Source organism: Eleutherodactylus coqui, chromosome 1, assembly GCF_035609145.1.
Source record: "Eleutherodactylus coqui strain aEleCoq1 chromosome 1, aEleCoq1.hap1, whole genome shotgun sequence".
NCBI lineage: Eukaryota > Metazoa > Chordata > Amphibia > Anura > Eleutherodactylidae > Eleutherodactylus > Eleutherodactylus coqui.
In genome coordinates, this window is record NC_089837.1 from 534,599,855 (window position 1) to 534,626,423 (window position 26,569).

Here is a 26,569-nt window from a genome sequence, read left to right on the forward strand (position 1 = left end):
AATGCATACGAGGCCTGCCTTCTGGTATTGAATGTTTGGTTTGAATGCTATGTTCCATATCTATGTCGCCAAATTGCCCCATCAGGATATTAGGCTTTATCTGCACCTGCATTATGTCGGGCAAGATTTAATCACAGAATGCTAAGGGGTTAAACTCTGCTTTTTAGAGAGCGATGATTTGGAAGGATGCAAACCAGACCTTATCTGGAATACTGGGTCCAGGTCTGGGATGTATTAAAGGGGTTGTCCCGCGGCAGCAAGTGGGTCTATACACTTCTGTATGGCCATATTAATGCACTTTGTAATGTACATTGTGCATTAATTATGAGCCATACAGAAGTTATAAAAAGTTTTTCACTTACCTGCTCCGCTGCTGGCGTCCTCGTCTCCATGGTTGCCGTCTAATTTTCGCTGTCTAAAATGGCCTAATGGCCAAATTAGACGCGCTTGCGCAGTCCAGGTCTTCTCCTGTTCTCTATGGGGCTCCGTGTAGCTCCGTGTAGCTCCGCCCCGTCACGTGCCGATTCCAGCCAATCAGGAGGCTTGAATCGGCAATGGACAGCACAGAAGAGCTGCGGTCCACGGAGGAAGAGGATCCCGGCGGCCATCTTCACCGGTAAGTATAGAAGTCACCGGAGCGCGGGGATTAAGGTAAGCGCTCCGGTAAGCTTTCTTTAGGTCCCTACATCGGGGTTGTCTCGCGCCGAACGGGAAGGGGGTTGAAAAAAAAAAAAAAAACCATTTCGGCGCGGGACAACCCCTTTAAGAGAAGCATAGAGTCTAGATCATGTGAGGTCATTACCCCCCTCTACTCTTCCTTAGTCAGACCTCATCTGGAATACTGGGTCCAGTTCTGGGCACCCCACTTTATAAAAGACATGGACAAACTAGAGCAAGTTCAGAGACAAGTTACCAAGATGGTGAGCGGTCTGCAAATCATGTCCTATGAGGAACGGGTAAAGGATCTGGGAATGTTTAGCAGAAGAGAAGGCTGAGATGAGACTTAATAGCTGTCTACAAATATCTGAAGGGCTGTCACAGTGCAGAGGGATCAGCCCTATTCTCATCTGTACAAGGAAAGACTAGAAGCAATGGGATGAAACTGAAAAAGAGGAGACACAGATTAGATATTGGACAGTGAGAGGGATCAATGAGTGGAACAGGCTGCCACGGGAGGTGGGGAGTTCTCCTTCAAAGGAAGTGTTCAAACAGAGGCTGGACAGACATCTGTGTGGGATGATTTAGTGATCCTGCACTGAGCAGGGGGTCTGATGCAATGACCCCTGAAGACCCGATGACCCAGGATGACCCGATGACCCCGGAGGTCCCTTCCAACTCTACCATTCTAGGATTCTAAGATAAGGGAATCTAATATAGATGTATTGTGCTTACAGATACCTGTCCAAGGTTTTTTAATAAAAAATACCCCCACATTTATAGGTCATGCACAAAGAAAAAGTAAGCAGGAGTCCTAATTGGTTTTAGGGAGAACGTAAATTCTGTCTTAATAGGACAGGTAATAATAGACCTAAAGGGTAGATATGACATTCTAGCGGGTCTGTTAAATGGAAACCTAACTACCTTAGTGAATATATTTGCCCCAAATAATGCATACATTTCATTTCTGAACAAAATTATAAAGAAAATTGGAAAAATTCAGAAAGGAAAAATTATAATATTTTTTTCTCATATAGACCTTTTCCTGGTTGACAGATGGACTCCACCAATAATCCACTCTTCGGATATGGGTTCAACTACTTGGTCTTATCATGCGCCCATGAGGACTTACTCTAGGTGACCCCATAACCAGGATCTGGTGTAACATTGTGCCCCCACTTAAATCCCCCTAAAATCAATCACTAATTAATAAAGCTATAAGAGAGTACCTTGACAATAACTCAAACCCACCGATAACTAATCTTACCCTGTGAAATGCACAAAAAACGGGTATCAGAGGAAAATTGATAAAATGGTGCACAATATAAAAAGGACAAAAGGCCTCCTGCCCTGGACACCGGAGGAGCAGGACAAGTCCTAAGGAGCTCCTGCTGCAATCCTTGGCCCCAGAGACATCAGGACACCTTCAATGCCCTAAAGCAGCTGTAGAGCCAATCACAGAAAACGGCCGTTACTTACTGAGTGAGGAGTGCATATAGATGCATCCTCCTCTCACCATGCAGGTAGCTGACTACCAAATGGAGGAGCAAATAACACCTGTGCAGGACACCGATGAGACAGCCGCTCGCACTGCCTCCTGATAATGAGGGGGTGGATGCTTGGCATATACTCCCACACATAGTGGATACAGGGTGCCAGACCATTCTGATATATGTAGTGCACCATGCAGACCAGCAACCTATTAATGACACCATGATAATTCGGCGGGTTGCCCTGCAACTCCATCAATGAACCACATTGGTACTGCCACCCTGGGCTCCCCCTGGAGTCTTAATGCCACACTGCATGTGAATGATAGATAATAAATGCAAGGCATTGGTTGGATGTTGGCCAAGATACATGAGCCCACTAACCACTTCACGGTTCCCTGCCATGTACTTAAAAGGACCGTGTTTGTGCTCAAAACGTTGTCTGGAGAGATAAAGGTGCATCATGGCTTGATGTAATGTTCTTTCTACTATTTATGCTGCTCTGCACTATCACACGGTGAAGCCTCTACTATAAGAGCGGTCACACTATGGAGCTCTACTGTAAGAGCGGTCACACTATGGAGCCTCTACTGTAAGAGCGGTCACACTATGGAGCCTCTACTGTAAGAGCGGTCACACTATGGAGCCTCTACTCTAAGAGCGGTCACACTATGGAGCCTCTGCTCTAAGAGCGGTCACACTATGGAGCCTCTACTCTAAGAGCGGTCACACTATGGAGCCTCTACTCTAAGAGCGGTCACACTATGGAGCCTCTACTCTAAGAGCGGTCACACTATGGAGCCTCTACTCTAAGAGCGGTCACACTATGGAGCCTCTACTCTAAGAGCGGTCACACTATGGAGCCTCTGCTCTAAGAGCGGTCACACTATGGAGCCTCTGCTCTAAGAGCGGTCACACTATGGAGCCTCTACTCTAAGAGCGGTCACACTATGGAGCCTCTACTCTAAGAGCGGTCACACTATGGAGCCTCTACTCTAAGAGCGGTCACACTATGGAGCCTCTACTCTAAGAGCGGTCACACTATGGAGCCTCTACTGTAAGAGCGGTCACACTATGGAGCCTCTACTGTAAGAGCGGTCACACTATGGAGCCTCTACTGTAAGAGCGGTCACACTATGGAGCCTCTACTCTAAGAGCGGTCACACTATGGAGCCTCTACTCTAAGAGCGGTCACACTATGGAGCCTCTACTCTAAGAGCGGTCACACTATGGAGCCTCTACTCTAAGAGCGGTCACACTATGGAGCTCTACTGTAAGAGCGGTCACACTATGGAGCTCTACTGTAAGAGCGGTCACACTATGGAGCCTCTACTCTAAGAGCGGTCACACTATAGAGCTCTACTGTAAGAGCGGTCACACTATGGAGCCTCTACTGTAAGAGCGGTCACACTATGGAGCCTCTACTCTAAGAGCGGTCACACTATGGAGCCTCTACTCTAAGAGCGGTCACACTATAGAGCTCTACTGTAAGAGCGGTCACACTATGGAGCTCTACTGTAAGAGCGGTCACACTATGGAGCCTCTACTGTAAGAGCGGTCACACTATAGAGCTCTACTGTAAGAGCGGTCACACTATGGAGCCTCTACTGTAAGAGCGGTCACACTATAGAGCTCTACTGTAAGAGCGGTCACACTATAGAGCTCTACTGTAAGAGCGGTCACACTATAGAGCTCTACTGTAAGAGCGGTCACACTATGGAGCTATCGACTGTAAGAGCGGTCACACTATGGAGCTCTCTACTGTAAGAGCGGTCACACTATGGAGCTCTACTGTAAGAGCGGTCACACTATGGAGCTATCGACTGTAAGAGCGATCACACTATGGAGCTCTCTACTGTAAGAGCGGTCACACTATGGAGCCTCTACTGTAAGAGCGGTCACACTATGGAGCCTCTACTGTAAGAGTGGTCACACTATAGAGCTCTACTGTAAGAGCGGTCACACTATGGAGCTCTCTACTGTAAGAGCGGTCACACTATGGAGCCCCTACTGTAAGAGCGGTCACACTATGGAGCTCTACTGTAAGAGCGGTCACACTATGGAGCTCTACTGTAAGAGCGGTCACACTATGGAGCCTCTACTGTAAGAGCGGTCACACTATAGAGCTCTACTGTAAGAGCGGTCACACTATGGAGCCTCTACTGTAAGAGCGGTCACACTATAGAGCTCTACTGTAAGAGCGGTCACACTATAGAGCTCTACTGTAAGAGCGGTCACACTATAGAGCTCTACTGTAAGAGCGGTCACACTATGGAGCTATCGACTGTAAGAGCGGTCACACTATGGAGCTCTCTACTGTAAGAGCGGTCACACTATGGAGCTCTACTGTAAGAGCGGTCACACTATGGAGCTATCGACTGTAAGAGCGATCACACTATGGAGCTCTCTACTGTAAGAGCGGTCACACTATGGAGCCTCTACTGTAAGAGCGGTCACACTATGGAGCCTCTACTGTAAGAGCGGTCACACTATAGAGCTCTACTGTAAGAGCGGTCACACTATGGAGCTCTCTACTGTAAGAGCGGTCACACTATGGAGCCCCTACTGTAAGAGCGGTCACACTATGGAGCTCTCTACTGTAAGAGCGGTCACACTATGGAGCCTCTACTGTAAGAGCGGTCACACTATGGAGCCTCTACTGTAAGAGCGGTCACACTATGGAGCCTCTACTGTAAGAGCGGTCACACTATGGAGCCTCTACTGTAAGAGCGGTCACACTATGGAGCCTCTACTGTAAGAGCGGTCACAGTATGGAGCCTCTACTGTAAGAGCGGTCACACTATGGAGCCTCTACTGTAAGAGCGGTCACACTATGGAGATCTACTGTAAGAGCGGCCACAATATGGAGCCTCTACTGTAAGAGCGGTCACACTATGGAGCCTCTACTGTAAGAGCAGTCACACTATGGAGCTCTACTGTAAGAGCGGTCACACTATGGAGCCTCTACTGTAAGAGCGGTCACACTATGGAGCCTCTACTGTGAGAGCGGTCACATTATCGAACTCTACTGTAAGAGTGGTTACACTATGGAGCCTTTATTGTAAGATCGGTCACATTATGGAGCCTCTACTGTAAGAGCGGTCACACTATGGAGCCTCTACTGTAAGAGCGGTCACACTATGGAGCCTCTACTCTAAGAGCGGTCACACTATGGAGCCTCTACTCTAAGAGCGGTCACACTATGGAGCCTCTGCTCTAAGAGCGGTCACACTATGGAGCCTCTACTCTAAGAGCGGTCACACTATGGAGCCTCTACTCTAAGAGCGGTCACACTATGGAGCCTCTACTCTAAGAGCGGTCACACTATGGAGCCTCTACTCTAAGAGCGGTCACACTATGGAGCCTCTGCTCTAAGAGCGGTCACACTATGGAGCCTCTGCTCTAAGAGCGGTCACACTATGGAGCCTCTACTCTAAGAGCGGTCACACTATGGAGCCTCTACTCTAAGAGCGGTCACACTATGGAGCCTCTACTCTAAGAGCGGTCACACTATGGAGCCTCTACTCTAAGAGCGGTCACACTATGGAGCCTCTACTGTAAGAGCGGTCACACTATGGAGCCTCTACTGTAAGAGCGGTCACACTATGGAGCCTCTACTGTAAGAGCGGTCACACTATGGAGCCTCTACTCTAAGAGCGGTCACACTATGGAGCCTCTACTCTAAGAGCGGTCACACTATGGAGCCTCTACTCTAAGAGCGGTCACACTATGGAGCCTCTACTCTAAGAGCGGTCACACTATGGAGCTCTACTGTAAGAGCGGTCACACTATGGAGCTCTACTGTAAGAGCGGTCACACTATGGAGCCTCTACTCTAAGAGCGGTCACACTATAGAGCTCTACTGTAAGAGCGGTCACACTATGGAGCCTCTACTGTAAGAGCGGTCACACTATGGAGCCTCTACTCTAAGAGCGGTCACACTATGGAGCCTCTACTCTAAGAGCGGTCACACTATAGAGCTCTACTGTAAGAGCGGTCACACTATGGAGCTCTACTGTAAGAGCGGTCACACTATGGAGCCTCTACTGTAAGAGCGGTCACACTATAGAGCTCTACTGTAAGAGCGGTCACACTATGGAGCCTCTACTGTAAGAGCGGTCACACTATAGAGCTCTACTGTAAGAGCGGTCACACTATAGAGCTCTACTGTAAGAGCGGTCACACTATAGAGCTCTACTGTAAGAGCGGTCACACTATGGAGCTATCGACTGTAAGAGCGGTCACACTATGGAGCTCTCTACTGTAAGAGCGGTCACACTATGGAGCTCTACTGTAAGAGCGGTCACACTATGGAGCTATCGACTGTAAGAGCGATCACACTATGGAGCTCTCTACTGTAAGAGCGGTCACACTATGGAGCCTCTACTGTAAGAGCGGTCACACTATGGAGCCTCTACTGTAAGAGTGGTCACACTATAGAGCTCTACTGTAAGAGCGGTCACACTATGGAGCTCTCTACTGTAAGAGCGGTCACACTATGGAGCCCCTACTGTAAGAGCGGTCACACTATGGAGCTCTACTGTAAGAGCGGTCACACTATGGAGCTCTACTGTAAGAGCGGTCACACTATGGAGCCTCTACTGTAAGAGCGGTCACACTATAGAGCTCTACTGTAAGAGCGGTCACACTATGGAGCCTCTACTGTAAGAGCGGTCACACTATAGAGCTCTACTGTAAGAGCGGTCACACTATAGAGCTCTACTGTAAGAGCGGTCACACTATAGAGCTCTACTGTAAGAGCGGTCACACTATGGAGCTATCGACTGTAAGAGCGGTCACACTATGGAGCTCTCTACTGTAAGAGCGGTCACACTATGGAGCTCTACTGTAAGAGCGGTCACACTATGGAGCTATCGACTGTAAGAGCGATCACACTATGGAGCTCTCTACTGTAAGAGCGGTCACACTATGGAGCCTCTACTGTAAGAGCGGTCACACTATGGAGCCTCTACTGTAAGAGTGGTCACACTATAGAGCTCTACTGTAAGAGCGGTCACACTATGGAGCTCTCTACTGTAAGAGCGGTCACACTATGGAGCCCCTACTGTAAGAGCGGTCACACTATGGAGCTCTCTACTGTAAGAGCGGTCACACTATGGAGCCTCTACTGTAAGAGCGGTCACACTATGGAGCCTCTACTGTAAGAGCGGTCACACTATGGAGCCTCTACTGTAAGAGCGGTCACACTATGGAGCCTCTACTGTAAGAGCGGTCACACTATGGAGCCTCTACTGTAAGAGCGGTCACACTATGGAGCCTCTACTGTAAGAGCGGTCACACTATGGAGATCTACTGTAAGAGCGGCCACAATATGGAGCCTCTACTGTAAGAGCGGTCACACTATGGAGCCTCTACTGTAAGAGCGGTCACACTATGGAGCTCTACTGTAAGAGCGGTCACACTATGGAGCCTCTACTGTAAGAGCGGTCACACTATGGAGCCTCTACTGTGAGAGCGGTCACATTATCGAACTCTACTGTAAGAGTGGTTACACTATGGAGCCCTACTGTAAGATCGGTCACACTATGGAGCTCTACTGTAAGATCGGTCACATTATGGAGCCTCTACTGTAAGAGCGGTCACACTATGGAGCTCTGAACTGTAAGATCGGTCACACTATGGAGCTCTACAGTAGGAGCGTTCACACTATGGAGCCCCTACTGTAAGAGCGGTCACAATATGTAGCCTCTACTGTAAGAGCGGTCACACTATGGAGCCTCTACTGTAAGAGCGGTCACACTATGGAGCCTCTACTGTAAGAGCGGTCACACTATGGAGCCTCTACTGTAAGAGCGGTCACACTATGGAGCCTGTACTGTAAGAGCGTTCACACTATGGAGCCCCTACTGTAAGAGCGTTCACACTATGGAGCCCCTACTGTAAGAGCGTTCACACTATGGAGCCCCTACTGTCAGAGCGGTCACACTATGGAGCGTCTACTGTTAGAGCGGTCACACTATGGAGCCTCTACTGTAAGAGCGTTCACACTATGGAGCCTCTACTGTAAAAGCGTTCACACTATGGAGCCCCTACTGTAAGAGCGGTCACACTATGGAGCCTCTACTGTAAGAGCGGTCACACTATGGAGCCTCTACTGTAAGAGCGGTCACACTATGGAGCCTCTACTGTAAGAGCGTTCACACTATGGAGCCCCTACTGTAAGAGGGGTCACAATATGGAGCCTCTACTCTAAGAGCGGTCACACTATGGAGCCTCTACTCTAAGAGCGGTCACACTATGGAGCCTCTACTCTAAGAGCGGTCACACTATGGAGCCCCTACTGTAAGAGGGGTCACACTATGGAGCCTCTACTGTAAGAGAGGTCACACTATGGAGCCTCTACTGTAAGAGCGGTCACACTATGGAGCCTCTACTCTAAGAGCGGTCACACTATGGAGCCCCTACTGTAAGAGCGGTCACACTATGGAGCCTCTACTGTAAGAGAGGTCACACTATGGAGCCTCTACTGTAAGAGCGGTCACACTATGGAGCCTCTACTGTAAGAGCGGTCACACTATGGAGCCTCTACTGTAAGAGCGGTCACACTATGGAGCCTCTACTGTAAGAGCGGTCACACTATGGAGCCTCTACTGTAAGAGCGGTCACACTATGGAGCCTCTACTGTAAGAGCGGTCACACTATGGAGCCTCTACTGTAAGAGCGGTCACACTATGGAGCCTCTTCTGTAAGAGCGGTCACACTATGGAGCCTCTACTGTAAGAGCGGTCACACTATGGAGCCTCTACTGTAAGAGCGGTCACACTATGGAGATCTACTGTAAGAGCGGCCACAATATGGAGCCTCTACTGTAAGAGCGGTCACACTATGGAGCCTCTACTGTAAGAGCGGTCACACTATGGAGCTCTCTACTGTAAGAGCGGTCTTACTATGGAGCCTCTACTGTAAGAGCGGTCACACTATGGAGCTCTACTGTAAGAGCGGTCACACTATGGAGCCTCTACTGTAAGAGCGGTCACACTATGGAGCTCTACTGTAAGAACGGTCACACTATGGAGCCTCCACTGTAAGAGCAGTCACATTATGGAGCTCTACTGTAAGAGCGGTCACACTATGGAGCCTCTACTGTAAGAGCGGTCACACTATGGAGCCTCTACTGTAAGAGCGGTCACATTATCGAACTCTACTGTAAGAGTGGTTACACTATGGAGCCTTTATTGTAAGATCGGTCACATTATGGAGCCTCTACTGTAAGATCGGTCACACTATGGAGCTCTACTGTAGGAGCGTTCACACTATGGAGCCCCTACTGTAAGAGCGGTCACAATATGTAGCCTCTACTGTAAGAGCGGTCACACTATGGAGCCCCTACTGTAAGAGCGGTCACACTATGGAGCCCCTACTGTAAGAGCGGTCACACTATGGAGCCCCTACTGTAAGAGCGGTCACACTATGGAGCCCCTACTGTAAGAGCGGTCACACTATGGAGCCCCTACTGTAAGAGCGGTCACACTATGGAGCTCTCTACTGTAAGAGCGGTCACACTATGGAGCGTCTACTGTAAGAGCGGTCACACTATGGAGATCGACTGTAAGAGCGGCCACAATATGGAGCCTCTACTGTAAGAGCGGTCACACTATGGAGCCTCTACTGTAAGAGCGGTCACACTATGGAGCTCTACTGTAAGAGCGGTCACACTATGGAGCCTCTACTGTAAGAGCGGTCACACTATGGAGCTCTACTGTAAGAGAGGTCACACTATGGAGCTCTACTGTAAGAGCGGTCACACTATGTAGCCTCTACTGTAAGAGCGGTCACACTATGGAGCCTCCACTGTAAGAGCGGTCACATTATCGAACTCTACTGTAAGAGTGGTTACACTATGGAGCCTTTATTGTAAGATCGGTCACATTATGGAGCCTCTACTGTAAGAGCGGTCACACTATGGAGCTCTGAACTGTAAGATCGGTCACACTATGGAGCTCTACAGTAGGAGCGTTCACACTATGGAGCCCCTACTGTAAGAGCGGTCACAATATGTAGCCTCTACTGTAAGAGCGGTCACACTATGGAGCCTCTACTGTAAGAGCGGTCACACTATGGAGCCTCTACTGTAAGAGCGGTCACACTATGGAGCCTCTACTGTAAGAGCGGTCACACTATGGAGCCTGTACTGTAAGAGCGTTCACACTATGGAGCCCCTACTGTAAGAGCGTTCACACTATGGAGCCCCTACTGTAAGAGCGTTCACACTATGGAGCCCCTACTGTCAGAGCGGTCACACTATGGAGCGTCTACTGTTAGAGCGGTCACACTATGGAGCCTCTACTGTAAGAGCGTTCACACTATGGAGCCTCTACTGTAAAAGCGTTCACACTATGGAGCCCCTACTGTAAGAGCGGTCACACTATGGAGCCTCTACTGTAAGAGCGGTCACACTATGGAGCCTCTACTGTAAGAGCGTTCACACTATGGAGCCCCTACTGTAAGAGGGGTCACAATATGGAGCCTCTACTCTAAGAGCGGTCACACTATGGAGCCTCTACTCTAAGAGCGGTCACACTATGGAGCCTCTACTCTAAGAGCGGTCACACTATGGAGCCCCTACTGTAAGAGGGGTCACACTATGGAGCCTCTACTGTAAGAGAGGTCACACTATGGAGCCTCTACTGTAAGAGCGGTCACACTATGGAGCCTCTACTCTAAGAGCGGTCACACTATGGAGCCCCTACTGTAAGAGCGGTCACACTATGGAGCCTCTACTGTAAGAGAGGTCACACTATGGAGCCTCTACTGTAAGAGCGGTCACACTATGGAGCCTCTACTGTAAGAGCGGTCACACTATGGAGCCTCTACTGTAAGAGCGGTCACACTATGGAGCCTCTACTGTAAGAGCGGTCACACTATGGAGCCTCTACTGTAAGAGCGGTCACACTATGGAGCCTCTACTGTAAGAGCGGTCACACTATGGAGCCTCTACTGTAAGAGCGGTCACACTATGGAGCCTCTACTGTAAGAGCGGTCACACTATGGAGCCTCTTCTGTAAGAGCGGTCACACTATGGAGCCTCTACTGTAAGAGCGGTCACACTATGGAGCCTCTACTGTAAGAGCGGTCACACTATGGAGATCTACTGTAAGAGCGGCCACAATATGGAGCCTCTACTGTAAGAGCGGTCACACTATGGAGCCTCTACTGTAAGAGCGGTCACACTATGGAGCTCTCTACTGTAAGAGCGGTCTTACTATGGAGCCTCTACTGTAAGAGCGGTCACACTATGGAGCTCTACTGTAAGAGCGGTCACACTATGGAGCCTCTACTGTAAGAGCGGTCACACTATGGAGCTCTACTGTAAGAACGGTCACACTATGGAGCCTCTACTGTAAGAGCAGTCACACTATGGAGCTCTACTGTAAGAGCGGTCACACTATGGAGCCTCTACTGTAAGAGCGGTCACACTATGGAGCCTCTACTGTAAGAGCGGTCACATTATCGAACTCTACTGTAAGAGTGGTTACACTATGGAGCCTTTATTGTAAGATCGGTCACATTATGGAGCCTCTACTGTAAGATCGGTCACACTATGGAGCTCTACTGTAGGAGCGTTCACACTATGGAGCCCCTACTGTAAGAGCGGTCACAATATGTAGCCTCTACTGTAAGAGCGGTCACACTATGGAGCCCCTACTGTAAGAGCGGTCACACTATGGAGCCCCTACTGTAAGAGCGGTCACACTATGGAGCCCCTACTGTAAGAGCGGTCACACTATGGAGCCCCTACTGTAAGAGCGGTCACACTATGGAGCCCCTACTGTAAGAGCGGTCACACTATGGAGCTCTCTACTGTAAGAGCGGTCACACTATGGAGCGTCTACTGTAAGAGCGGTCACACTATGGAGATCGACTGTAAGAGCGGCCACAATATGGAGCCTCTACTGTAAGAGCGGTCACACTATGGAGCCTCTACTGTAAGAGCGGTCACACTATGGAGCTCTACTGTAAGAGCGGTCACACTATGGAGCCTCTACTGTAAGAGCGGTCACACTATGGAGCTCTACTGTAAGAGAGGTCACACTATGGAGCTCTACTGTAAGAGCGGTCACACTATGTAGCCTCTACTGTAAGAGCGGTCACACTATGGAGCCTCCACTGTAAGTGCGGTCACATTATCGAACTCTACTGTAAGAGTGGTTACACTATGGAGCCTTTATTGTAAGATCGGTCACATTATGGAGCCTCTACTGAAAGAGCGGTCACACTATGGAGCTCTACTGTAGGAGCGTTCACACTATGGAGCCCCTACTGTAAGAGCGGTCACACTATGGAGCCTCTACTGCAAGAGCAGTCACACTATGGAGCCTCTACTGTAAGAGCAGTCACACTATGGAGCCTCTACTGTAAGAGCGGTCACACTATGGAGCCTCTACTGTAAGAGCGATCACACTATGGAGCGTCTACTGTAAGAGCGTTCACACTATGGAGCCCCTACTGTCAGAGCGGTCACACTATGGAGCGTCTACTGTAAGAGCGGTCACACTATGGAGCCTCTACTGTAAAAGCGTTCACACTATGGAGCCCCTACTGTAAGAGCGGTCACACTATGGAGCTCTACTGTAAGAGCGGTCACACTATGGAGCTATCGACTGTAAGAGCGATCACACTATGGAGCTCTCTACTGTAAGAGCGGTCACACTATGGAGCCTCTACTGTAAGAGCGGTCACACTATGGAGCTCTACTGTAAGAGCGGTCACACTATGGAGCCTCTACTGTAAGAGCGGTCACACTATGGAGCCTCTACTGTAAGAGCGGTCACACTATGGAGCCTCTACTGTAAGAGCGGTCACACTATGGAGCCTCTACTGTAAGTGCGGTCACACTATGGAGCCCCTACTGTAAGAGCGGTCACACTATGGAGCCCCTACTGTAAGAGCGGTCACACTATGGAGCTCTCTACTGTAAGAGCGGTCACACTATGGAGCCTCTACTGTAAGAGCGGTCACACTATGGAGATCTACTGTAAGAGCGGTCACACTATGGAGCCTCTACTGTAAGAGCGGTCACACTATGGAGCCTCTACTGTAAGAGCGGTCACACTATGGAGCTCTACTGTAAGAACGGTCACACTATGGAGCTCTACTGTAAGAGCAGTCACACTATGGAGCTCTACTGTAAGAGCGGTCACACTATGGAGCTCTACTGTAAGAGCGGTCACACTATGAAGCTCTACTGTAAGAGCGGTCACACTATGGAGCTCTACTGTAAGAGCGGTCACACTATGGAGCCCTGACTGTAAGAGCGGTCATACTATGGAGCCCCTACTGTAAGAGCGGTCACACTATGGAGCCTCTACTGTAAGAGCGGTCACATTATCGAACTCTACTGTAAGAGCGGTTACACTATGGAGCCTTTATTGTAAGATCGGTCACATTATGGAGCCTCTACTGTAAGAGCGGTCACACTATAGAGCTCTGAACTGTAAGATCGGTCACACTATGGAGCTCTACTGTAGGAGCGTTCACACTATGGAGCCCCTACTGTAAGAGCGGTCACACTATGTAGCCTCTACTGTAAGAGCGGTCACACTATGGAGCCTCTACTGTAAGAGCAGTCACACTATGGAGCCTCTACTGTAAGAGCAGTCACACTATGGAGCCTCTACTGTAAGAGCGGTCACACTATGGAGCCTCTACTGTAAGAGCGGTCACACTATGGAGCCTCTACTGTAAGAGCGATCACACTATGGAGCCCCTACTGTAAGAGCGGTCACACTATGGAGCCTCTACTGTAAGAGCGGTCACACTATGGAGCCTCTACTGTAAGAGCGGTCACACTATGGAGCCTCTACTGTAAAATTGTTCACACTATGGAGCCCCTACTGTAAGAGCGGTCACACTATGGAGCCTCTACTTTAGAAGCGGTCACACTATGCAGCCTTTACTGTAAGAGCGTTCACACTATGCAGCCTCTACTGTGAGAGCGGTCACACTATGGAGCCTCTACTGTAAGAGCGGTCACACTATGGAGCCTCTACTGTAAGAGCGGTCACACTATGGAGCCTCTACTGTAAGAGCGGTCACACTATGGAGCATCTACTGTAAGAGCGGTCACACTATGGAGCCTCTACTTTAGAAGCGGTCACACTATGCAGCCTTTACTGTAAGAGGGGTCACACTATGGAGTCTCTACTGTAAGAGCGGTCACACTATGGAGCCTCTACTGTAAGAGTGTTCACACTATGGAGCCTCTACTGTAAGAGCGGTCACACTATGGAGCCTCTACTGTAAGAGCGGTCACACTATGGAGCCTCTACTGTAAGAGCGATCACACTATGGAGCCTCTACTGTAAGAGCGGTCACACTATGGAGCCTCTACTGTAAGAGCGGTCACACTATGGAGCCTCTACTGTAAGAGCGGTCACACTATGGAGCCTCTACTGTAAGAGCGGTCACACTATGGAGCCTCTACTGTAAGAGCGGTCACACTATGGAGCTCTACTGCAAGAACGGTCACACTATGGAGCCTCTACTGTAAGAGCAGTCGCACTATGGAGCCTCTACTGTAAGAGCAGTCACACTGTGGAGCTCTACTGTAAGAGCGGTCACACTATGAAGCTCTACTGTTAGAGCGGTCACACTATGGAGCCCCTACTGTAAGAGCGGTCACACTATGGAGCCTCTACTGTAAGAGCGGTCACACTATAGAGCCTCTACTGTAACAGCGGTCACACTATGGAGCTCTACTGTAAGATCGGTCACACTATGGAGCCTCTACTGTTAGAGCGGTCACACTATAGAGCTCTACTGTAAGAGCGGTCACACTATGGAGCTCTCTACTGTAAGAGCGGTCACACTATGGAGCTCTCTACTGTAAGAGCGGTCACACTATGGAGCTCTACTGTAAGAGCGGTCACACTATGGAGGTATCGACTGTAAGAGCGATCACACTATGGAGCTCTCTACTGTAAGAGCGGTCACACTAGGGAGCCTCTACTGTAAGAGCGGTCACACTATGGAGCCTCTACTGTAAGAGCGGTCACACTATGGAGCCTCTACTGTAAGAGCGGTCACACTATGGAGCCCCTACTGTAAGAGCGGTCACACTATGGAGCCCCTACTGTAAGAGCGGTCACACTATGGAGCCCCTACTGTAAGAGCGGTCACACTATGGAGCCCCTACTGTAAGAGCGGTCACACTATGGAGCTCTCTACTGTAAGAGCGGTCACACTATGGAGCCTCTACTGTAAGAGCGGTCACACTATGGAGATCGACTGTAAGAGCGGCCACAATATGGAGCCTCTACTGTAAGAGCGGTCACACTATGGAGCCTCTACTGTAAGAGCGGTCACACTATGGAGCTCTACTGTAAGAGCGGTCACACTATGGAGCCTCTACTGTAAGAGCGGTCACACTATGGAGCTCTACTGTAAGAGCGGTCACACTATGGAGCTCTACTGTAAGAGCGGTCACACTATGGAGCCTCTACTGTAAGAGCGGTCACACTATGGAGCTCTACTGTAAGAGCGGTCACACTATGGAGCCTCTACTGTAAGAGCGGTCACACTATGTAGCCTCTACTGTAAGAGCGGTCACACTATGGAGCCTCCACTGTAAGAGCGGTCACATTATCGAACTCTACTGTAAGAGTGGTTACACTATGGAGCCTTTATTGTAAGATCGGTCACATTATGGAGCCTCTACTGAAAGAGCGGTCACACTATGGAGCTCTACTGTAAGAGCGGTCACACTATGGAGCTCTACTGTAGGAGCGTTCACACTATGGAGCCCCTACTGTAAGAGCGGTAACACTATGGAGCCTCTACTGCAAGAGCAGTCACACTATGGAGCCTCTACTGTAAGAGCGGTCACACTATGGAGCCTCTACTGTAAGAGCGATCACACTATGGAGCGTCTACTGTAAGAGCGTTCACACTATGGAGCCCCTACTGTCAGAGCGGTCACACTATGGAGCGTCTACTGTAAGAGCGGTCACACTATGGAGCCTCTACTGTAAAAGCGTTCACACTATGGAGCCCCTACTGTAAGAGGGGTCACACTATGGAGCCTCTACTGTAAGAGCGGTCACACTATGGAGCTCTACTGTAAGAGCGGTCACACTATGGAGCCTCTACTTTAGAAGCGGTCACACTATGCAGCCTTTACTGTAAGAGGGGTCACACTATGGAGCCTCTACTGTAAGAGCGGTCACACTATGGAGTCTCTACTGTAAGAGTGGTCACACTATGGAGCCTCTACTGTAAGAGCGTTCACACTATGGAGCCCCTACTGTAAGAGGGGTCACACTATGGAGCCTCTACTGTAAGAGCGGTCACACTATGGAGCCTCTACTGTAAGAGCGGTCACACTATGGAGCCTCTACTGTAAGAGCGGTCACACTATGGAGCCTCTACTGTAAGAGCAGTCACACTATGGAGCTCTACTGTAAGAGCGGTCACACTATGGAGCTCTACTGTAAGAGCGGTCACACTATGGAGCCCCTACTGTAAGAGCGGTCACACTATGGAGCCCTACTGTAAGAGCGGTCACACTATAGAGCTCTACTGTAAGAGCGGTCACACTATGGAGCTCTACTGTAAGAGCGGTCACAATATGGAGCCTCTACTGTAAGAGCGGTCACACTATGGAGCCTCTACTGTAAGAGCGGTCACACTATGGAGCCTCTACTGTAAGAGCGGTCACACTATGGAGCTCTACTGTAAGAACGGTCACACTATGGAGCCTCTACTGTAAGAGCAGTCGCACTATGGAGCCTCTACTGTAAGAGCAGTCACACTATGGAGCTCTACTGTAAGAGCGGTCACACTATGGAGCTCTACTGTAAGAGCGGTCACACTATGGAGCCTCTACTGTAAGAGCGGTCACACTATGGAGCCTCTACTGTAAGAGCGGTCACACTATGGAGCTCTACTGTAAGAACGGTCACACTATGGAGCCTCTACTGTAAGAGCAGTCGCACTATGGAGCCCCTACTGTAAGAGCAGTCACACTATGGAGCTCTACTGTAAGAGCAGTCACACTATGGAGCTCTACTGTAAGAGCGGTCACACTATGGAGCTCTACTGTAAGAGCGGTCACACTATGGAGCCCCTACTGTAAGAGCGGTCACACTATGGAGCTCTACTGTAAGAGCGGTCACACTATGGAGTCTCTACTGTAAGAGCGGTCACACTATGGAGCCTCCACTGTAAGAGCGGTCACACTATGGAGCCTCTACTGTAAGAGCGGTCACACTATGGAGCTGTACTGTAAGAGCGGTCACACTATGGAGCCTCTACTGTAAAAGCGGTCACACTATGGAGCCTCTACTGTAAGAGCGGTCACACTATGGAGCCTCTACTGTAAGAGCGGTCACACTATGGAGCTCTACTGTGAGAGCGGTCTCATTTTGGGCTACCCGGTAAGTCTCCCTCCTTGTGCATCGCGATTTTCATGCATGCATTATCTTCTACTGGAGCCGCTTGTACTGCTTGTGCATTGATTCCTCCTATTATAATGCTTGACTTGTTATAATACACATGATGGTGGAGACGGGCCGCTGACCCGGGAGACATTATATTTGGAGTCAGGAAGGCTTGTTATCCTATAGCCTGACGATAGACCACTAGTACCAGTGTTTCTAGGGGCACAATGCACCACTTACTAATATAATATAGTGAAAGGAATATAGAGTGAGTCACAGGTCCTAAACCAACAGAGTTGGGCTGCAGCCGTGTGTTTACCGGACCTGTGATGATGTCACCATCATGAGATCAGTCACTGTGGCTTTGAAGTCCCCACCTGATCACATGACGGTGACATCATTACAAGTGCTGTAAGCACACAGTTGCTGTCGGGCTCTGCATGTTTTAGGATCTGTGATGACGTCACTGTCATTTGATCAGGGGTGGAGCTCAGAGCTTCGATGATTGATCATATGATGGTGACATCATCACATGTAATTCACAGACAGGTGGTCATTAGTATTTTGATGATATGTTCTCTGGGTGGAGCCGCATGTTATCTTGTTTTACCCCCCATGTCTGGATCATCCCTCTGCTCAGGATTACTCACCCCTCCCTTCAGGGATCAGCACACTGGTGTCACCGGAGACCCACTGGTACACGGGGAACTTGTGAAGCTTCCCAATGGGGTCGAAGACCTTGACATACTGGCAGTACCAGGCATCCTGGACCGGGAACAGGTAAGTCTCCTTGAAGAGTCGCACAGACAGGAGCTCGCCAATATCCTCCTCGATGTTCAGCTCATAGTCACACACCTGTAGAGACAGAAAGGAACATGAACAAACTAAATCTACCAGATGTGGAGGACTGACCAATGTGTCTATAGAAGGAGGACATGTATAGGGCAATGTGAGGTGCAGAGGTTGGGGCCACATCTGTCTGTGGTCTGAAACACAAATGGTGGGAGTGATTCATTGTCCGTGAGAGACAGAAATTTGATTGTGAGCTCCTGGGGTGAGGGATGATGGGAGTGATACATTGTGTGTGATGGGGGGATTAGATTGTGAGCTTCTGGGGTCAGGGATGATGGGAGTGATACATTGTGTGTGATGGGGGGATTAGATTGTGAGCTCCTGGGGTCAGGGATGATGGGAGTGATACATTGTGTGTGATGGGGGATTAGATTGTGAGCTTCTGGGGTCAGGGATGATGGGAGTGATACATTGTGTGTGATGGGATTAGATTGTGAGCTCCTGGGGTCAGGGATGATGGGAGTGATACATTGTGTGATGGGGGATTAGATTGTGAGCTCCTGGGGTCAGGGATGATGGCAGTGATACATTGTGTGTGATGGGATTAGATTGTGAGCTCCTGGGGTCAGGGGTGATGGGAGTGATACATTGTGTGTGATGGGATTAGATTGTGAGCTCCTGGGTCATGGATGATGGTAGTGATACATTGTGTGTGATGGGGGGATTAGATTGTGAGTTCCTGGGGTCAGGGATGATGGGAGTGATACATTGTGTGTGATGGGGGGATTAGATTGTGAGCTCCTGGGGTCAGGGATGATGGAAATGATACATTGTGTGTGATGGGGGGATTAGATTGTGAGCTCCTGGGGTCAGGGATGATGGGAGTGATACATTGTGTGTGATAGGGGAATTAGATTGTGAGCTCCTGGGGTCAGGGATGATGGTAGTGATACATTGTGTGTGATGGGGGGATTAGATTGTGAGTTCCTGGGGTCAGGTATGATGGGAGTGATACATTGTGTGTGATGGGGGGATTAGATTGTGAGCTCCTGGGGTCAGGGATGATGGGAGTGATACATTGTGTGTGATGGGGAGGGGATTAGATTGTGAGCTCCTGGGGTCAGGGATGATGGGAGTGATACATTGTGTGTGATGGGGGATTAGATTGTGAGCTCCTGGGGTCAGGGATGATGGTAGTGATACATTGTGTGTGATGGGGGGATTAGATTGTGAGTTCCTGGGGTCAGGGATGATGGGAGTGATACATTGTGTGTGATAGGGGGATTAGATTATGAGCTCCTGGGGTCAGGGATGATGGGAGTGATACATTGTGTGATGGGGGGATTAGATTGTGAGCTCCTGGGGTCAGGGATGATGGGAGAGATACATTGTGTGTGATGGGATTAGATTGTGAGCTCCTGGGGTCAGGGATGATGGGAGTGATACATTGTGTGTGATGGGGGATTAGATTGTGAGCTCCTGGGGTCAGGGATGATGGGAGTGATACATTGTATGTGATGGGATTAGATTATGAGCTCCTGGGGTCAGGGATGATGGGAGTGATACATTGTGTGTGATGGGATTAGATTATGAGCTCCTGGGGTCAGGGATGATGGGAGTGATACATTGTGTGTGATGGGGCATTAGATTGTGAGCTCCTGGGGTCAGGGATGATGGGAGTGATACATTATGTGTGATGGGGGATTAGATTGTGAGCTCCTGGGGTCAGGGATGATGGGAGTGATACATTGTGTGATGGAGGATTAGATTGTGAGCTCCTGGGGTCAGGGATGATGGGAGTGATACATTGTGTGATGGGGGATTAGATTGTGAGCTCCTGGGGTCGGGGATGATGGGAGTTATACATTGTGTGTGATGGGGGGATTAGATTGTGAGCTCCTGGGGTCAGGGATGATGGGAGTGATACATTGTGTGATGGGGGATTAGATTGTGAGCTCCTGGGGTCAGGTATGATGGGAGTGATACATTGTGTGATGGGATTAGATTGTGAGCTCCTGGGGTCAGGGATGATGGGAGTGATACATTGTATGTGATGGGGGGATTAGATTGTGAGTTCCTGGGGTCAGGTATGATGGGAGTGATACATTGTGTGATGGGGGATTAGATTGTGAGCTCCTGGGGTCAGGGATGATGGGAGTGATACATTGTTTGATAGGGAGGGTTAGATTGTGAGCTCCTGGGGTCAGGGATGATGGGAGTGATACATTGTATGATAGGGAGGGTTAGATTGTGAGCTCCTGGGGTCAGGGATGATGTGAGTGATACATTGTATGTGATGGGGGGATTAGATTGTGAGCTCCTGGGGTCAGGGATGATGGGAGTGATACATTGTGTGTGATGGGGGATTAGATTGTGAGCTTCTGGGGTCAGGGATGATGGGAGTGATACATTGTGTGATGGAGGATTAGATTGTGAGCTCCTGGGGTCAGGGATGATGGGAGTGATACATTGTGTGTGATGGAGGGATTAGATTGTGAGCTGTTGGGGTCAGGGATGATGAGAGTGATACATTGTATGTGATGGGGGATTAGATTGTGAGCTCCTGGGGTCAGGGATGATGGGAGTGATACATTGTGTGTGATGGGGATTAGATTGTGAGCTCCTGGGGTCAGGGATGATGTGAGTGATACATTGTGTGATGGGATTAGATTGTGAGCTCCTGGGGTCAGGGATGATGGGAGTGATACATTGTATGTGATGGGGGGATTAGATTGTGAGTTCCTGGGGTCAGGTATGATGGGAGTGATACATTGTGTGATGGGGGATTAGATTGTGAGCTCCTGGGGTCAGGGATGATGGGAGTGATACATTGTGTGATAGGGAGGGTTAGATTGTGAGCTCCTGGGGTCAGGGATGATGTGAGTGATACATTGTATGTGATGGGGGGATTAGATTGTGAGCTCCTGGGGTCAGGGATGATGGGAGTGATACATTGTGTGTGATGGGGGATTAGATTGTGAGCTCCTGGGGTTAGGGATGATGGAAGTGATACATTGTGTGTGATGGGGGGTTAGATTGTGAGCTCCTGGGGTCAGGGATGATGGGAGTGATACATTGTGTGTGATGGGGGATTAGATTGTGAGCTCCTGGGGTCAGGGATGATGGGAGTGATACATTGTGTGTGATGGGGGATTAGATTGTGAGCTCCTGGGGGCAGGGATGATGGGAGTGATACATTGTGTGTGATAGGGGGATTAGATTGTGAGTTCCTGGGGTCAGGGATGATGGGAGTGATACATTGTGTGTGATAGGGGGATTAGATTGTGAGCTCCTGGGGTCAGGGATGATGGGAGTGATACATTGTATATGATGTGGGGGTGTTAGATTGTGAGCTCCTGGGGTCAGGGATGATGGGAGTGATACATTGTGTGTGATGGGGGGATTAGATTGTGAGCTCCTGGGGTCAGGGATGATGGGAGTGATACATTGTATATGATGTGGGGGGATTAGATTGTGAGCTCCTGGGGTCAGGGATGATGGGAGTGATACATTGTGTGTGATGGGATTAGATTGTGAGCTCCTGGGGTCAGGGATGATGGGGGTGATACATTGTGTGTGATGGGAAGATTAGATTGTGAGCTCCTGGGGTCAGGGATGATGGGAGTGATACATTGTGTGTAATGGGTGATTAGATTGTGAGCTCCTGGGGTCAGGGATGATGGGAGTGATACATTGTGTGATGGGGGGTTAGATTGTGAGCTTCTGGGGTCAGGGATGATGGGAGTGATACATTGTATATGCTGTGGGGGGATTAGATTGTGAGCTCCTGGGGTCAGAGATGATGGGAGTGAGACATTGTGTAATGGGGGATTGGATTGTGAGCTCCTGGGGTCAGGGATGATGGGAGTGATACATTGTGTGATGGGATTAGATTGTGAGCTCCTGGGGTCAGGGATGATGGGAGTGATACATTGTGTGTGATGGGGGATTAGATTGTGAGCTCCTGGGGTCAGGGATGATGGGAGTGATACATTGTGTGATGGGGGATTAGATTGTGAGCTCCTGGGGTCAGGGATGATGGAAGTGATACATTGTGTGTGATGGGGGGATTAGATTGTGAGCTCCTGGGATCAGGGATGATGGGAGTGATACATTGTGTGATGGGGGGATTAGATTGTGAGCTCCTGGGGTCAGGGATGATGGGAGTGATACATTGTGTGTGATGGAGGATTAGATTGTGAGCTCCTGGGGTCAGGGATGATGGGAGTGATACATTGTGTGTGATGGGGGATTAGATTGTGAGCTCTTGGGGTCACGGATGATGGGAGTGATACATTGTGTGTGATGGGGGATTAGATTGTGAGCTCTTGGGTCAGAGATGATGGGAGTGATACATTGTGTGTGATGGGGGGATTAGATTGTGAGCTGCTGGTGTCAGGGATAATGAGAGTGATACATTGTGTGTGATGGGGAGATTAGATTGTGAGCTGCTGGGGTCAGGGATGATGGGAGTGATACATTGTGTGATAGGGAGGGTTAGATTGTGAGCTCCTGGGGTCAGGGATGATGGGAGTGATACATTGTGTGTGATGGGGGGATTAGATTGTGAGCTCCTGGGGTCAGGGATGATGGGAGTGATACATTGTATGTGATGGGATTAGATTGTGAGCTCCTGGGGTCAGGGATGATGGGAGTGATACATTGTGTGTGATGGGGGATTAGATTGTGAGCTCCTGGGGTCAGGGATGGTGGGAATGATACATTGTGTGATGGGGGATTAGATTGTGAGCTCCTGGGGTCAGGGATGATGGGGGTGATACATTGTGTGATGGAGGGATTAGATTGTGAGCTCCTGGGGTCAGGGATGATGGGGGTGATACATTGTGTGTGATGGGAAGATTAGATTGTGAGCTCCTGGGGTCAGGGATGATGGGAGTGATACATTGTATATGATGTGGGGGGATTAGATTGTGAGCTCCTGGGGTCAGGGATGATGGGAGTGATACATTGTATATGATGTGGGGGGATTAGATTGTGAGCTCCTGGGGTCAGGGATGGTGGGAATGATACATTGTATGTATAATAGGGGAATTAGATCTTAAACTGCTGACATGAGTGTGGCTCTTGCAGTAGAAGAGGTTGTGACCCTCTGATCTGTGGAGCTTCCGTCACTAAGAACACTTACAGCAGTATCCTGAGGCACAGTAAATGTGTGGAGCGAGGAGATTAGATTGTGAGCTCCTGGGGTCAGAGATGATGGGAGTGATACATTGTGTGATGGGGGATTAGACTGTTAGCTCTTGGGGTCAGGGATGATGGGAGTGATACATTGTGTGATGGGGGATTAGATTGTGAGCTCCTTGGGTCAGGGATGATGAGAGTGATACATTGTGTGATGGGGGGATTAGATTGTGAGCTCCTGGGGTCAGGGATGATGGGAGTGATACATTGTGTGATGGGGGATTAGATTGTGAGCTCCTGGGGTCAGGGATGATGAGAGTGATACATTGTGTGTGATGGGGAGATTAGATGGTATGGGGGTGTAGATGTGTGGAGCGAGGAGACCCTCTCCCGTCCTGCAGTGCGGGCAGGTTTGTTTAACATCAGGTTTTAGGGCCCTTTTTCACGCTCAGCCAGCGCACCATTCAGAGTGACGTCACTTCAGGGGATCGCAGCCACCCCACCGTGACAGGAGAGTGGAACACAGGAGTCCCATTCTCCAGATTGTCAGGGGTCTAAGTGGTAAGACCCCCACTGGTTATCCCCTATCCTGCGGATAGCATGTAGCTGGATAATTTGATATTTTGGTACAAGCCCCTTAGGAGACCCCCAGACGCCAGATGAAAACCTTCCCCATCTGGAGTAAATTCTTGGCATAATCTGTGGCCCCGGCCCCTACTGAAGAAGAGCTGACGTCTGGCTGTATAAAACAGAACAGCAGGAGGGGCTGCACTGAGGACTAAGGGTGGGTTCCCACCGGGCAGATTCCCGCCGGGAATCTCGCGGTTTGGCCGCAGAAAAAAACGCGAGATTTTCGCTGGGAGAAGCGCCACGGAAAGACCCGTGGCGGCTTTGAAGCGGCCCGGCCGCTCGCTCTTCCGCTGTGGCCGGCGCTCCCATAGAGGAGAGTGCGGCCGCAATGGAAAGAAAAAAGAATGGACATGCTGCGGTTTGCAAAGCTGCGGCTGCGGTCGGCAAATCCGCGCCGCAGCCGCGGTTTCGGCCAGATTAACCACAGCGGATTGGCTGTCCCATGTGGACGAGATTTCTGAGAAATCTCGTCCACATGGCTGGCTAATCTGGAGATTAGCGCCCTGTGTGAACCCCCCCTAAAGACGCCGAATGTGAAGAGGGGATAACTCTGAGACTGCAGTGTCATAAAAGTGACAGCTTGTGGTGAATTTGGGGAAAATGCTTGCTATATTAGTGTGTGTGTTGGGGGATGCTAACCTCTACATAATGGGTAACCCTACAAGGCCGGCTGCTCTGACCGGTAATCTGCACATCACAAGTTTGCCCTTTTCAGAATCCATTTAACATCTGCTCTGTTTGGTACAAATCAGTAGGGAACTTGTCTAAATTGATTTGTGCCAAGAAGAAGCCGCCACGGATGACACAATTGGGGTGCAAGGGCCCTAGTAAATGTGCTCTGCGATCTCTAACCTCCAAGGTTACAGACCCTCACAGGAAAGGAGGAATACTGTGGAACTTCTAAAGGAAACCCACATAAAGCCCAAGCACATGTGGCCCCAGATTAATGTGACTCCAGAGCTGCAGGAGCCGAGTGACACATGGCTGTCACTTCTCCTTCACTGGGGATGAGGGGCCTATGGTGACCTCGTTAATGGGATTCTACCAAAGAGTAAAAACCTACTGGGACCCTACCACTAAAGGACTACATACAGCTGGGGCTGGCCCAACTCCAAGACCACTCACCGTTCCAGGTAGCAGCAGGTGGGACAGCTCCTGCTTAGCACTTTCTCCTTTCACTCCCACAAGACTGATGGAGATGCTATTGACGGTCCCAGCGAAGGGTTCACTTCCTGTGGCCACTGTCACCTTGTAGAGCGCCATGTCTTCAGAAGATGCCCCGTACTGGATCAGCTCTGCTCTGTCTGGTACGTATGTGAGGCTGGGAGTCACTGGGCATGATATAACCAAGCAAACGGGGCACACATCCATAAAGAGTAGCTGCTGGCAAATTCTCAGCAAACACCCAACTGGAGTTATTTCACATGAAAGCAGGTGATCAGTGTGATAGCAGCCTGGGGCTGCAAGTACCATCCCTGATCTGAGCTGCTCTGTTCCTTACGGCAGGATAATACTGTGCTAAGTGAAGGAGCCACCGCAGGCCACATAGAGGACAACATGATTATAATGACTATGTGGTTGTGCCATGTACTCCTCTGTCCCCAATGTAGAATATGACAGAAGCCCTGGACATTCATGCTGCACCTGTATAAAAGAAAATAAAAGCAGCAAAGATGGACACAGAAAGACTCCTAACTAGAGAAGAGCGAGCACCAAAATGCTCGGGTGCTCGTTACTCGAGACGAACTTTTCGCGATGCTCGAGGGTTCATTTCGAATAACGAGCCCCATTGAAGTCAATGGGCGACCCGAGCATTTTTGTATATCGCCGATGCTCGCTAAGGTTTCCATTTGTGAAAATCTGGGCAATTCAAGAAAGTGATGGGAACGACACAGAAACGGATAGGGCAGGCGAGGGGCTACATGTTGGGCTGCATCTCAAGTTCCCAGGTCCCACTATTAAGCCACAATAGCGGTAAGAGTGGGCCCCCCCCCCAACAACTTTTACTTCTGAAAAGCCCCCATTAGCATAGCATACCTTAGCTAAGCACCACACTACCTCCAACAAAGCACAATCACTGCCTGCATGACACTCCGCTGCCACTTCTCCTGGGTTACACGCTGCCCAACCCCCCCCCCCCCCCCCGCACGACCCAGTGTCCACAGCGCACACCAAACTGTCCCTGCCCAGCCTTCAGCTGCCCTCATGCCACGCCACCCTCATGTCTATTTATAAGTGCGTCTGCCATGAGGAGGAACCGCAGGCACACACTGCAGAGGGTTGGCACGGCTAGGCAGCGACCCTCTTTAAAAGGGGCGGGACGATAGCCCACAATGCTGTACAAAAGCAATGAGAAATCCAATCCTGTGCCACCTCCATCTGGAGCTGCACACGTGGGCATAGCAATGGGGAACCTCTGTGCCACACACTATTCATTCTGTCAAGGTGTCTGCATGCCCC

The 26,569-nt window shown here is 49.8% G+C and overlaps 1 protein-coding gene across 1 annotated transcript in view; it reads right to left on the bottom strand.

Moving 5' to 3' along the window:
• Positions 1-25,434, bottom strand: part of LOC136591773 (polyunsaturated fatty acid lipoxygenase ALOX15B-like) — a 132,455-nt gene extending 107,021 nt beyond the window's left edge. The window contains exons 1-2 of the mRNA XM_066588550.1: positions 25,235-25,434; positions 18,196-18,400 (exon numbers count right to left, since the gene is read on the bottom strand). Of these exons, the coding sequence (XP_066444647.1) occupies positions 18,196-18,400; positions 25,235-25,372 (343 nt within the window). The 5' untranslated portion in view covers positions 25,373-25,434. The remainder of the gene's footprint in view (positions 1-18,195; positions 18,401-25,234) is intronic.
• Between the last annotated feature and the right edge of the window lie 1,135 nt (positions 25,435-26,569).